The 15,661-nt window shown below is 42.8% G+C and overlaps 1 protein-coding gene across 1 annotated transcript in view; it reads left to right on the top strand.

Moving 5' to 3' along the window:
- LOC146364362 (voltage-gated potassium channel subunit beta-2-like) overlaps window positions 1-2,281 on the top strand; it is a 196,451-nt gene extending 194,170 nt beyond the window's left edge. The window contains exon 15 of the mRNA XM_084916417.1: window positions 1,662-2,281. Coding sequence (XP_084772543.1) covers window positions 1,662-1,751 — 90 coding nt within the window. The 3' untranslated portion in view covers window positions 1,752-2,281. The remainder of the gene's footprint in view (window positions 1-1,661) is intronic.
- The last annotated feature ends 13,380 nt before the right edge of the window (window positions 2,282-15,661 follow it).

The raw sequence follows: 15,661 nt of genomic DNA, 5'->3' as shown, positions 1-15,661 counted from the left end.
ATTTGGGCACAAAACAAATTTCATTGTTTAAAAACTTGCAGACTTCACTTTATACAGTGTAGACAATGTGGACTCTCTAAACTAAATTTGTGGGATATGATCTTTCAAGTGATGCAGACCCAAACTGTTGTTGTTTGTATTTACTTAAACAGCATGCCTGTAGAATTAGCTGGAGTCATCAGCAACAGCATAGAACAGTCGTAACTCAAGTCTAATAACAGAAGACAGGAAAAGATCAGTAAAGAAACAACTTTCCTGATTAATATAAATGACAATTACTAATATATTGGAAAACCAAAATACATATCACTCAGTTGATGTTTTTCTGTCCAACAGCTCCTTTTCTAGACTTGTAAGGATGCAATGTGGGGAGTGCTGGTCCCAAGCCTCAAAGACAGTAAGAAGCAAGCAGAGGGAGAAAAAACTATAAAATTATTTAGAAGCTGATTTGATTCTTAATGGCTGTGCAACTGTCACAACTTATAACACAAAAGGTCAATGTAGACCTCATGCAACCAAATTAGACTAGCTCATATAGTACTTATTAATGTTTTTAAAAAGTCATTTAAAAACACCATCTACTACTGTGTCTAAATGTGTAGTGTTTGTTTTTCTTAAACAACCTAATTTAAATATAATCATGCTTACATGCTTGTTAAAAGCTAACTTCCAATATATAAAGTTTCTAAGTACAATGACCAGATAAAACATATGGCAGTGTTTTTATGTAACCGCAAAATGTTTCTGATGACTCAACTGTGGAATTAAATTAATTCTTTAGAAGGACAAGCTAAATTATTTTCAACTAGGCCACTAATCTGGTTTATGGCTCTGGACTTTCACAACAAAACTTGTGTCTAAACACATTTTTTAACAAAACAAATACTATTGTTAATATTATTAATATTACTATCATTTACAATGTAATTAAAGAGAAATCTTCATTAAATATAAAGGCAGTTTACCTATGTTGCTGAAGAAAGGCTAGATTTGACATTAATAGATGACACAGATGCACTGAAGCCACCATAAAGCATTAAAAAAAAAGCTATGATTAAAAGCATTAAAAAAGCTACCATTAAGCATTAAAGTTTTTTTTTTTAAAAATACAGGGGTTAAATATATACAGGTCATAAAAGTTTATATGGATTAAAGAAGAGAAGCAAAAGAAGCAAAATTTGCAGCTTAGTTTTTCTTTTTTAAGACAACTCAAATAATTAATTCGTTTTTTTAAAATAAAAATCTCTTAACTTACTTAACAACAAATTAATAAAAACTGAGTTCAGTCTACTTAATATTTTTAATTAAACACAATATTAGATTTTACAGTGTACAAAGAAGGAATAATACTAGATCAACTAAGTATTAACTCCCTCATTCCCAAACACTCCAGACAGATGGCTGCCCCTTCCTGAGCCTAGTTCTGCCAGATGTTTATGTTTTGTCCCCTTAAAAGCAAGTGTTTCTTTCCTGCTAGTCCTAATTTCTTAGTTGCCGAGTGGTAGTCATTTGAGTGTTGGAGTTCTTGCTATTATTGTACTGTATTTATATCACAATACAAAATTTTACCATCTAATTTTGCCAAAGCTCTTTATTTAAAAAGCTAATAAAAAATAATAAAAGATTTTAAGTCATGGTAATGCTTTGTGTTTGTTTTACAGGTTCTTCCAAAGATGACCCTTTCCATCGTGTCTGAGATGGATTGCATCTTGGGAAACAAGCCATATAATAAAAAGGAACTGAGGTCCTAGAAGTCCCTGAGATAAACTGAAAAGTTATACTCGCATGTTGAAAGAGCTGGCAATAATATTAAAAAATAAATAAATCTGGAAACTGTTTTCAAAAAGATATAAGCAAGTAAAATGTTGTGCCAACTTAATCACTATTTGCACTTGTTTCCACTTAATAAAATGAACTTCAGCAGTATGGAATGCCTACTAAAATAGATACACTAATACATGAAAAAAATCACCTGCAATGTAAGTTCGGGTTGATTCGTACTAAGGAACTGTTTTAAATGTCATCATCTAACTGAGCATGTAAAAAAAAAAGTTTAATTTGCAAAATGGATTACATTTGTATGAAAAACATAAACACCTTGCCTGAAAAGAAACTGAGCACAATACATGTAATGACTGTTTATTGGCATGATTCCTTTGACTAGTTCCCACTCACATTTGAATTCCAATTTATTGATATTAGTTGATATTACTTGATACTCATCTTAATGATATTATATAATATGGGCCTGATGGATTTCTGACGCAATTCATAAATTGAGTTCACGCTAATTAAATATTACAGTTTTGTACTTATAGTAATTCATGTTTAATGTAGTTGTTAAGATTTTCTGTTTAATAAAACCTTTAACTTTACCAGCTTTTAAAGTCTCTTTTGTAATTACATTCAATTTGATTAATTATGAAACTTGAACTGAACCGAAATTTTACATGTGAGTTATCTTTTTTAGCCATCTTAATAGTTTGGGTGGCTGAGAGTTAGGATTAGAAAAGTAACACAATGATTCCCCTGCATGATCCACTGACAGCATACATGCCAACCCTCCCGATTTTTCCGGGAGAATCCCAAATTTCAGTGTCCCTCCCAAAAATATCCCGGAGATACCATTCTCCCGAATTTCTCCTGATTTTCCACCTGAACAACAAAATTGAAAGACCATATGCCAGAATTCATAGCGCGGACCAGCCAATTCCAGTTTCCAACAATGGTGGCATCTACTTAGTTTTAATATTACGCTTATTACTCTTTCTGAGTCGCAAAATAAACTTATTTTCAGGCGAGAATGTAGCTATGTAAACTTCAAATATCTGAGCAGGGGAGAAGAGCAAAGTCCCGTCACATCGTTTTCAACCCCCCACGGTCTTTCGCTACTCAGGTTTAACATAATATATAAGTCACTCAGATAACTTAAAAATGTTATTGTTTGGCTTTTTTCAATGTTTTATTTGTTCATGAGTACATTGGATTCGCTGCAATTAAAGTTATTAGATTAGATTTATTTATTAATCCCTCAGAAAATTAACTGATGAAAACAGCACAAAGGTTAAAGTACCACATGTGCTGTCAGTGAAAGCTGCAGCTGTTTTATTGATAAAGTTAAAGACAAAAAGTCAAAAGGATTAATCACCCATGTAACTGTGTGTGTGATCTGGAATTCTTTCACAGTTTGATGATTCAGAGGTATTCATACCAGAGTAACCAGAGAGGATAATATATTTTTAAATATATAACTTTCTACAGGACTGAATATAATATCTTTATGTAAGAGCCTCTGGGGAGTATCTGAGTATTTATAACATTACACAAACCAAAGGTCTCTTCACAGTGTTCATGAAATGCTGGCTTTATCCATCTTGTGAGCTGGGCCTACGGTGGAGCTCTGAAGATTTCCGTGTGAGGGAGCTGCTGGTGAAGATCATGAGTCCTGCTTGATCAATGCGATAAGCTTCAGTCTTCCTGGTGTTTCTTAAATGAAGCCTCTCTAAGTGGGTCAGAAGAACATCTGGCACAGGACAGCTGTGATGAGAAAAAGGGAAGAAGTTTCTCCAAACCTCTGAACCCAGGAAACCCAGCTTAGTCCTCATGATCTCCCTCACTAGTTTCTCCCCAGGGCGAATGTAGCTGTTGATATAATATGGACTCTATTATTAAATGAAAAGAACAAATTACACTACACTACTGAAACCTTCTGCTGCTGTTTTGAAGCCATCTACAGCACACCAGGTCCTGTGCTGTTGGCTGAAGCCTTCTAAATTACACCAGGTCCTGTGGTGCTGGCTGAGGCCATCTACATTACACCATGGCCTGTGCTGCTGCTTGAGGCATTCTTCACAACATCAGGGGCTGGGTTTCTGTTGGTAGAGGCCATCTACAGCACAACAGGGCCTGTGCTGCTGGCTGAGGCCATCTACAAAACATCAGGGCCTGTGCTGCTAGCTAAGACCATCAACATTGCAACAGGGACTGTGCTGCTTTCTTAGGCCATTTACATCACACCAGGGCCTGAACTTCTGTTGGTAGAGGCAATCTGCATCACACCAGGGCCTGTCTGAGGCCATCCACATTACACCAGGGACTGTGCTTCCTGTGAGGCCATTGTCACCACACCAGGGCCTGTGCTGTTAGCTGAGGCCATCCACATTACACCAGGGCCTGTGCTGCTGGCCGATACCATCCATATTTCAACAGGGCCTGTGCTGCTGTCTAAGGCCATCTATATTTCACCAGAGCCTGCGTTGCTGGCTGATGCCATCCACATTACAGCAGTGCCTTTGCTACTGGCTGAGGCCACCTACATTTCACCAAGGCCTGTGTTGCTATCTGAGGCCAACTACATTTAAACAGAGCCTGTGTTGCTGGCTGATGCCATCCACAATACACAAGGGCCTGTGTTGCTGGCTGTGGCCATCCACAATACACCAGGGCCTCTGCTAGTTGCTGAAGCCATCTACATTACACCAGGGCCTGTGGTGCTGGCCAATACCATCCACATTTCACCAGGGCCAGTGTTGTTGGCTGAGGCCATCCACATTACACCAGGGCCTTTGGTGCTTGAGGATAACATCCACATTTCACCAGGGCCAGTGTTGTTAGATGAGGCCATCCACATTACAACAGGGCCTGTGTTACTGGCTGAAGCCAACCACATTTCACCAGGGCGTATGTTGCCGGCTGAGGCCATCCACATTACACCAGGGCCTGTGATGCTTGCTGATACCGAACACATTTCACCAGGGCCTGTGTTTCTGGATGATGCCATCCACATTTCACCAGGGCCAGTGTTCCCTGTGAGGCCATCTTCACCACACCAGGGCCTGTGATGCCGGCTTCTACCATCCACATTGCACCAGGGATAGTGCTTCCTGTGAGGCCATCTTCACCCCACCAGGGCCTCTGCTGCTCGTTGATGCCATCCACATTACACCTGGGCCTGTGGTGCTGACCGATATCATGCACATTTCACCAGGGCCATTGGTGTTGGCTAAGGCCATTCACATTACACCAGGGTGTGTTTTGCTGACCAATACCATCCATATTTCACCAGGGACAGTGTTGTTAGATGTGGCCATCCACATTACAACAGGGCCTGTGCAACTGGCTGAGGACATTTACATTTCACCAGGGCCTGTGGTCATGGCTGAGGTCAACTACATTTCACCAGGTCCTGTGTTGGTGACTGATCCAATCCACAATATACAAAGGCCTGCGCTACTGGCTGATTCTATCCACATTGCACCAGGGCCACTGTTCCCTGTGAGGCCATATTCACCACACCAGGGCCTGTGCTGCTGGCTGATACCATCCTCATTTCACCAGGGCCTGCGTTGCTGGCTCATGCCATCCACATTACACCAGGGCCTGTGCTACTGGCTGAGGCCAACTACATTTAACCAGGGCCTGTGCTACTCGTTGATGCCATCCATAATACACCAGGGACTTTGGTGCTGTCCAAAACCATCCACATTTCACCGGGGCTTGTGTTGCTCGCTGATGCCATCCACAATACACAAGGGCCAGTGTTGCTGGCTGATGCCATCCACAAAAAAAAGGGCCTGTGCTACTGGCTGATTCTATCCACATTGCACCACGGCCATTGCTTCCTGGGAGTCCATCTTCACCACACCAGGGCTTGTGCTGCTCGTTGATGCCATCCACATTACGCCAGGGTGTGTGGTGCTGACCAATACCATCCATAATTCACCAGGGCCAGTGTTGTTAGCTGAGGCCATCCACATTACAACAGGGCCTGTGCTACTGGCTGAGGCCAACTACATTTCACCAGGGTGTATTTTGCCAGCTGAGGCCAACAACATTTCACCAGGGCCTTTGTTGCTGGCTGATCCCATCCACAATACATAAAGGCCTGTGCTACTGGCTGATGCCATCCATATTACAACAGGGCCTGTGCTTCTGTCTGAGGCCATCCACATTACACCAGAGACTGTGATGCCGGCTTCTACCATCCACATTACACCAGGGACAGTGCTTCCTGTGAGGCCATCTTCACCCCACCAGGGCCTCTGCTGCTCGTTGATACCATCCACATTAGGGCCTGTGGTGCTGGCCGATATCATGCACATTTCACCAGGGCCAGTGGTGTTAGCTAAGGCCATCCACATTACACCAGGATGTGTGGTGCTTACCAATACCATCCATATTTCACCAGGGCCAGTTTTGTTACATGAGGCCATCCACATTACAAAAGGGCCTGTGCTACTGGTTGAGGCCATCTACATTTCACCAGGGGCTGTGCTGCTTTCTGAGGCGATCTACATTTCACCAGAGCCTGCGTTGCTGTCTGAGGCCATCCACATTACACCAGAGACTGTGATGCCGGCTTCTACCATCCACATTACACCAGGGACAGTGCTTCCCGTGAGGCCATCTTCACCCCACCAGGGCCTCTGCTGCTCGTTGATGCCATCCACATTAGGGCCTGTGGTGCTGGCCAATATCATGCACATTTCACCAGGGCCAGTGGTATTAGCTAAGGCCATCCACATTACACCAGGGTGTGTAGTGCTTACCAATACAATCCATATTTCACAAGAGCCAGTGTTGTTAGATGAGGCCATCCACATTACAACAGGGCCTGTGCTACTGGCTGAGGCCATCTACATTTCACCAGGGCCTTTGCTGCTGTCTGAGGCCATCTACATTTCACCAGAGCCTGCGTTGCTGGCTGAGACCATCCACATTGCACCAGGGCCACTGCTCCCTGTGAGGCCATATTCACCACACCAGGGCCTGTGCTGCTGGGTGTTGACATCCACAATACACAAGGGAGTGTGTTGCTGGCTGTTGCCATCCACAATACACAAGGGCCTCTGCTACTGGCTGATGCCATCCACATTACACCAGGGCCAGTGGTGTTGGATGAGGACATTCACATTACACCAGGACCTGTGTTGCTGGCTTAGGCCATTCACATTGCACCAGGGCCTGTGCTCCCTGTGAGGCCATCTTCACCACACCAGGGCCTGTGCTGCTGTCTGAGGCCATCTACATTTCACCAGGGCCTGTGTTGCTAGCTTAGGCCAACTACATTTAAACAGGGCCTGTGTTGCTGGCTGATACCATCTACAATAAACAAGGGCCTGTGTTGCTGGCTGATGCCATCCACAATAAACAAGGGCCTGTGTTGCTGGCTGATGCCATCCACAATACACAAGGGCCTCTGCTAGTTGCTGATTCCATCCACAATAGACAAGGGCATGTGCTACTGGCTGATTCCATCCACATTACACCGGGGTCAGTGCTCCCTGTGAGGCCATCTTCACCACACCAGGGCCTGTGCTGCTGTCTGAGGCCATCTACATTTCACCAGGGCCTGTGTTGCTAGCTTAGGCCAACTACATTTAAACAGGGCCTGTGTTGCTGGCTGATACCATCCACAATAAACAAGGGCCTGTGTTACTGGCTGATGCCATCCACAATACACAAGGGCCTCTGCTAGTTGCTGATTCCATCCACAATAGACAAGGGCATGTGCTACTGGCTGATTCCATCCACATTACACCGGGGTCAGTGCTCCCTGTGAGGCCATCTTCACCACACCAGGAACTGTGCTTCTGCCTGAGGCCATCTTTACCAGACCAGGGCCTGCGCTTCTGGCTGATGCCATCCACATTATACCAGGACATGTGCTCCCTGAGAGGCCATCGTCACCACACCAGGGCCTGTATTGCTGGCTCAGGCCATCCACATTGCACCAGGGCAAGTGCTCCCTGTGAGGCCATCTTCACCACACCAGGGCCTGTGCTTCTGGCTGAGGCCATCTTCTCCAGACCAGGGCCTTTGCTGCTGGCTGATACCATGCACATTACACCAGGGCCTGTGCTACTCGTTGATGCCATCCACATTCAACCAGGGCCTGTGGTGTTTGCCGAAACCATCCACATTTTACCAGGGCTTGTGTTGCTGGCTGATGCGGTCCAAAATACACCAGGGACTGTGCTGCTGTCTGAGGCCATCCACATTACACCAGGGCCAGTGGTGTTGGCTGAGGACATTCACATTACACCAGGGCCTGTGGTGCTGGCCAATACCATCCACATTTCACCAGGGCCAGTGTTGTTGGCTGAGAACATACACATTACACCAGGGCCCGTGCTCCCTGTGAGGCCATCTTCACGACACCAGGGCCTGTGCTGCTTTCTGAGGCCATCTACATTTCACCAGAGCCTGCGTTGCTGGCTGATGCCATCCACATTACAGCAGGGCCTGTGTTGCTAGCTGAGGCCAACTACATTCAAACAGAGCCTGTGTTGCTGGCTGATGCCATCCACAAAACACAAGGGCCTCTGCTAGTTGCTGATGCCATCCACATTTCACCACGGCCAGTGCTTCCTCCGAGGCCATCTTCACCACACCAGGGCCTGTGCTTCTGGCTGAGGCCATCTTCACCACACCAGGGTCTGTTATGCTGGCTGATGCCATCCACATTACACCAGGGCCAGTGATTCCTGTGAGGCCATCTTCACCACAGCAGGGCCTGTGCTGCTGGCTAATACCATCCACATTACACCAGGGCCTGTGCTACTCGTTGATACCATCCACATTTCACCAATTCAATTCAATTCAATTCAATTTTATTTATATAGCGCCAAATCACAACAAAAGTCGCCTCAACCAGGGGTTGTGTTTCTGGCTGATGCGATCCACAATACACAAGGGCCTGTGCTACTGGCTTATGCCATCCACATTGCCCGCTGGGATTGGAATGATGGGAGAGGCGTGAGTTTCTCAAAATGGGCTCATTGAGTCAGTACAGATAAGATCTTGGAGAGGCTACGGCTGCTGTGAATACTCAGAATAAGATCTCTGACTGCAGACTGGATACATCTCGGAAGGGCTAGCTCGGAATAACATCTCTGGGCGCAAAATTGGATGACATCTCGGGGAGGCACACTGCCGTGAGTTCTCAGAAATTGGCTCCTTGAGCACAAGAAATGACAACATCACAGAACGCAAGTATGGCGAAGCTCACGGCTCTCCAACGGGAGAGTGCGAGACCAGTGTTGGACTGTAGAACTGCTTTGAAATTCATATGAGCTGTTCGCACTAAAGTAAAAAATACCATCACTTCATGCGGATACCCTCTCGGCGCCAGCTGCAAGGCCGGAGCTGAACAACAACACCCTGATAACGACTGTGTTTAGTCTGTTCCTTCCCATTCCATGCAAGGCCACCTGGGTTGGCTGGAAGACTGTTTACTTAGCCTGGCAGGGCGAAGGACACTGTCTCAGCTGAACTATGGACACGCACACACATACATATACTGATACTGATAAGCACTGACCGACGCATCACCCTCCCTACCCCGGATCCAACGCCACCTCCAACGCTTACCTCCCCTCTGATGTGGACATCGGGTCAGTTGGAGGCGCAGTCGAAAGATTGCAGTGGTCCCAGATCAGATGTACACACTGGAACTCTTTCCCATGTTGCTTGTCTGTGTTTTTGTGTTATGGTGTGTTGATATCTGTGCATTCCTGTATTATCCTTTTGTGTTACACATTTCAATGTTTTTTTCCTCGCTACCTACCCTGACCTGTCTGTTTGTGTATTGTATGTACGGTCGGCAAGGTCTGTCATCTCGGTTGTGGGCAAAAGACCTGCAACTGACAAATAAAGGCTATCTCATCATCATCTCATCTCATTACACCAGGGCAAGTGGTGTTGGCTGAGGGCATTCACATTACACCAGGGCCTGTGGTGCTGGCCAATACCATCCACATTTCACCAGGGCTGAGGCCATACACATTACAACAGGGACAGTGCTTCCTGTGAGGCCATATTCACCACACCAGGGCCTGTGCTTTTGGCTGAGGCCATCCACATTTCACCAGGGCCTGTGGTGCTGGCCAATACCATCCACATTACACCAGGGCTGAGGCCATCCACATTACACCAGGGAAAGTGCTTCCTGTGAGGCCATCTTCACCCCACCACGACCTCTGCTGCTCGTTGATACCATCCACATTACACCTGGGCCTGTGGTGCTGACCGATATCATGCACATTTCACCAAGGGCAGTGGTGTTGGCTAAGGCCATTCACATTACACCAGGGTGTGTGGTGCTGACCAATACCATCATCTAACAACACCAGGGACAGTGTTGTTAGATGAGGCCATCCATATTAAAACAGGGCCTGTGCCTGTGACTGAGGCCATCTACATTTCACCAGGGCGTGTGTTGGTGGCTGATCCCATCCACAATACACAAAGGCCTGTGCTACTGGCTGATGCCATCCACATTACACCAGGGCCAGTGCTCCCTGTCAGGCTATCGTCACCAAACCAGGGCCTGCGTTGCTGGCTGAGGCCATCCACAATGCACCAGGGCCACTGCTCCCTGTGAGGTCATCATCACCACACCAGGGCCTGTGCTGCTGGCTGAGGCCATCCACATTACACCAGGGCCAGTGCTTCCTGTGAGGCCATGTTCACCACACCAGTGCCTGTGCTTCTGGATTGGGCCAACAAGATTTCAAAAGGGCCTGTGTTCATGGCTGAGGCCAACTACATTTCACCAGGGCATGTGTTGGTGGCTGATGCCATCCACAATACACAAAGGTCTGTGCTACTGGCTGATGCCATCCACATTACACCAGGGCCAGCGCTCCTTGTAAGGCCATTTTCACCACACCAGGGCCTGTGTTGCAGGCTTAGGCCATCCACATTGCACCAGGGCACTGCTCCCTGTGAGGCCATATTCACCACACCAGGCCCTGTTCTGCTGGCTGATACCATCTACATTTCACCAGGGCCTGCGTTGCTGGCTGAGTCCATCAACATTACACCACGGCCAGTGCTTTTCTCGCCCGAAACAAATTATAAGTTTTCATTATGTGAATAACTTTAAAATCTTAGCTCAAACAGTCTTCTATCAAAAGTTACAGCTATTTATATGAAGTTGTACAAAAACGCTTTATTTCGTCAAGACAGTGCGTTTCTTGCGATTTCCATGCATTTGAATGGGGAACTCGGCCGAAAGAAAGTATAGGTTTTCATTTTGGGAATAACTTGAAAATCTTAGCTCAAATAGCTTTAAAACCTGTTTGCGCAACACGGGGATATAGAATTCTATGAGATAAAACCATAAATATGTGTGTCTGAGCCTTCTATCAAAAGTTACATGTAACTTCATGAAGTTGTACAAAAACACTTTATTTCGCCGAGACAGTGCGTTTCTGACTATTACATGCATTTGAATGGAGTTCTCGCACGAAACAAAGTATAGGTTTTCATCTTGTGAATAACTCGAAAATCTTAGATCAAACAGCTTTAAAACCTGTTTGCTCAACACGGGGATATAGAATTCTATAAGATAAAGCCATAAATACGTATATCTGAGCCTTCTATCAAAAGTTACATGTAACTTCATGAAGTTGTACAAAAAGGCTTTATTTCGCCGAGACAGTGCGTTTCTGACTATTACATGCATTTGAATGGGGAACTCGGCCGAAAGAAAGTATAGGTTTTCATTATGGGAATAACTTGAAAATCTTAGCTCAAATAGCTTTAAAACCTGTTTGCGCAACACGGGGATATAGAATTCTATGAGATAAAACCATAAATATGTGTGTCTGAGCCTTCTATCAAAAGTTACAGCTAACTTCATGAAGTTGTACAAAAAGGCTTTATTTCGCCGAGACAGTGCGTTTCTGACTATTACATGCATTTGAATGGAGTTCTCGCACGAAACAAAGTATAGGTTTTCATCTTGTGAATAACTTGAAAATCTTAGCTCAAACAGCTTTAAAACTTGTTTGCTCAACACGGGGATATTGAATTTTATAAGATAAAGCCATAAATACGTATATCTGAGCCTTCTATCAAAAGTTACAGCTAACTTCATGAAGTTGTACAAAAACACTTTATTTCGCCGAGACAGTGCGTTTCTGACTATTACATGCATTTGAATGGAGTTCTCGCCAGAAAACAAAGTATAGGTTTTCATCTTGTGAATAACTTGAAAATCTTAGCTCAAACAGCTTTAAAACCTGTTTGCTCAACACGGGGATATAGAATTCTATAAGATGAAGCCATGAATACGTATATCTGAGCCTTCTATCAAAAGTTACAGCTAACTTCATGAAGTTGTACAAAAAGGCTTTATCTCGCCGAGACAGTGCGTTTCTGACTATTACATGCATTTGAATGGAGTTCGCGCCAGAAAACAAAGTATGGGTTTTCATCTCGTGAATAACTCGAAAATCTTAGCTCAAACAGCTTTAAAACCTGTTTGCTCAACACGGGGATATAGAATTCTAATAGATAAAGCCATAAATATGTGTGTCTGAGCCTTGTATCAAAAGTTACAGCTAACTTCATGAAGTTGTACAAAAAGGCTTTATTTCGCCGAGACAGTGCGTTTCTGACTATTACATGCATTTGAAAGGAGTTCTCGCCACGAAACAAAGTATGGGTTTTCATCTTGTGAATAACTCGGAAATCTTAGCTCAAACAGCTTTAAAACCTGTATGCTCAACACGGGGATATAGAATTCTATAAGATAAAGCCATAAATACGTATATCTGAGCCTTCTATCAAAAGTTACATGTAACTTCATGAAGTTGTACAAAAAGGCTTTATTTCGCCGAGACAGTGCGTTTCTGACTATTACATGCATTTGAATGGGGAACTCGGCCGAAAGAAAGTATAGGTTTTCATTATGGGAATAACTTGAAAATCTTAGCTCAAATAGCTTTAAAACCTGTTTGCGCAACACGGGGATATAGAATTCTATAAGATAAAACCATAAATATGTGTGTCTGAGCCTTCTATCAAAAGTTACAGCTAACTTCATGAAGTTGTACAAAAAGGCTTTATTTCGCCGAGACAGTGCGTTTCTGACTATTACATGCATTTGAATGGAGTTCTCGCACGAAACAAAGTATAGGTTTTCATCTTGTGAATAACTTGAAAATCTTAGCTCAAACAGCTTTAAAACTTGTTTGCTCAACACGGGGATATTGAATTTTATAAGATAAAGCCATGAATACGTATATCTGAGCCTTCTATCAAAAGTTACAGCTAACTTCATGAAGTTGTACAAAAACACTTTATTTCGCCGAGACAGTGCGTTTCTGACTATTACATGCATTTGAATGGAGTTCTCGCCAGAAAACAAAGTATAGGTTTTCATCTTGTGAATAACTCGAAAATCTTAGATCAAACAGCTTTAAAACCTGTTTGCTCAACACGGGGATATAGAATTCTATAAGATAAAGCCATAAATACGTATATCTGAGCCTTCTATCAAAAGTTACATGTAACTTCATGAAGTTGTACAAAAAGGCTTTATTTCGCCGAGACAGTGCGTTTCTGACTATTACATGCATTTGAATGGAGTTCTCGCACGAAACAAAGTATAGGTTTTCATCTTGTGAATAACTTGAAAATCTTAGCTCAAACAGCTTTAAAACTTGTTTGCTCAACACGGGGATATTGAATTTTATAAGATAAAGCCATGAATACGTATATCTGAGCCTTCTATCAAAAGTTACAGCTAACTTCATGAAGTTGTACAAAAACACTTTATTTCGCCGAGACAGTGCGTTTCTGACTATTACATGCATATGAATGGAGTTCTCGCCAGAAAACAAAGTATAGGTTTTCATCTTGTGAATAACTCGAAAATCTTAGATCAAACAGCCTTAAAACCTGTTTGCTCAACACGGGGATATAGAATTCTATAAGATAAAGCCATAAATATGTGTGTCTGAGCCTTCTATCAAAAGTTACATGTAACTTCATGAAGTTGTACAAAAACACTTTATTTCGCCGAGACAGTGCGTTTCTGACTATTACATGCATTTGAATGGAGTTCTCGCACGAAACAAAGTATGGGTTTTCATCTTGTGAATAACTCGAAAATCTTAGCTCAAACAGCTTTAAAACCTGTTTGCGCAACACGGGATATAGAATTCTATAAGATAAAACCATAAATATGTGTGTCTGAGCCTTCTATCAAAAGTTACATGTAACTTCATGAAGTTGTACAAAAACACTTTATTTCGCCGAGACAGTGCGTTTCTGACTATTACATGCATTTGAATGGAGTTCTCGCACGAAACAAAGTATAGGTTTTCATCTTGTGAATAACTCGAAAATCTTAGCTCAAACAGCTTTAAAACTTGTTTGCTCAACACGGGGATATTGAATTTTATAAGATAAAGCCATGAATACGTATATCTGAGCCTTCTATCAAAAGTTACAGCTAACTTCATGAAGTTGTACAAAAACACTTTATTTCGCCGAGACAGTGCGTTTCTGACTATTACATGCATTTGAATGGAGTTCTCGCCAGAAAACAAAGTATAGGTTTTCATCTTGTGAATAACTCGAAAATCTTAGATCAAACAGCTTTAAAACCTGTTTGCTCAACACGGGGATATAGAATTCTATAAGATAAAGCCATAAATATGTGTGTCTGAGCCTTCTATCAAAAGTTACAGCTAACTTCATGAAGTTGTACAAAAAGTCTTTATTTCGCCGAGACAGTGCGTTTCTGACTATTACATGCATTTGAATGGAGTTCTCGCACGAAACAAAGTATAGGTTTTCATCTTGTGAATAACTTGAAAATCTTAGCTCAAACAGCTTTAAAACTTGTTTGCTCAACACGGGGATATTGAATTTTATAAGATAAAGCCATAAATACGTATATCTGAGCCTTCTATCAAAAGTTACAGCTAACTTCATGAAGTTGTACAAAAACACTTTATTTCGCCGAGACAGTGCGTTTCTGACTATTACATGCATTTGAAAGGAGTTCTCGCCAGAAAACAAAGTATAGGTTTTCATCTTGTGAATAACTCGAAAATCTTAGATCAAACAGCTTTAAAACCTGTTTGCTCAACACGGGGATATAGAATTCTATAAGATAAAGCCATAAATACGTATATCTGAGCCTTCTATCAAAAGTTACATGTAACTTCATGAAGTTGTACAAAAAGGCTTTATTTCGCCGAGACAGTGCGTTTCTGACTATTACATGCATTTGAATGGAGTTCTCGCACGAAACAAAGTATAGGTTTTCATCTTGTGAATAACTTGAAAATCTTAGCTCAAACAGCTTTAAAACTTGTTTGCTCAACACGGGGATATTGAATTTTATAAGATAAAGCCATGAATACGTATATCTGAGCCTTCTATCAAAAGTTACAGCTAACTTCATGAAGTTGTACAAAAACACTTTATTTCGCCGAGACAGTGCGTTTCTGACTATTACATGCATATGAATGGAGTTCTCGCCAGAAAACAAAGTATAGGTTTTCATCTTGTGAATAACTCGAAAATCTTAGATCAAACAGCCTTAAAACCTGTTTGCTCAACACGGGGATATAGAATTCTATAAGATAAAGCCATAAATATGTGTGTCTGAGCCTTCTATCAAAAGTTAAAGCTAACTTCATGAAGTTGTACAAAAAGTCTTTATTTTGCATAGACAGCGCGTTTCTGACTATTACATGCATTTGAATGGAGTTCTCGCACGAAAACAAAGTATAGGTTTTCATCTTGTGAATAACTCGAAAATCTTAGCTCAAACAGCTTTAAAACCTGTTTGCTCAACACGAGGATATAGAATTCTATAAGATAAAGCCATAAATACGTATATCTGAGCCTTCTA

The sequence above is a fragment of the Perissodus microlepis genome, chromosome 20 (assembly GCF_051167445.1).
Source record: "Perissodus microlepis isolate ML-2025 ecotype Zambia chromosome 20, ASM5116744v1, whole genome shotgun sequence".
NCBI lineage: Eukaryota > Metazoa > Chordata > Actinopteri > Cichliformes > Cichlidae > Perissodus > Perissodus microlepis.
The sequence above is the reverse complement of the archived record's forward strand: the minus strand, read 5'-3'. Positions and strand labels throughout refer to the sequence as shown.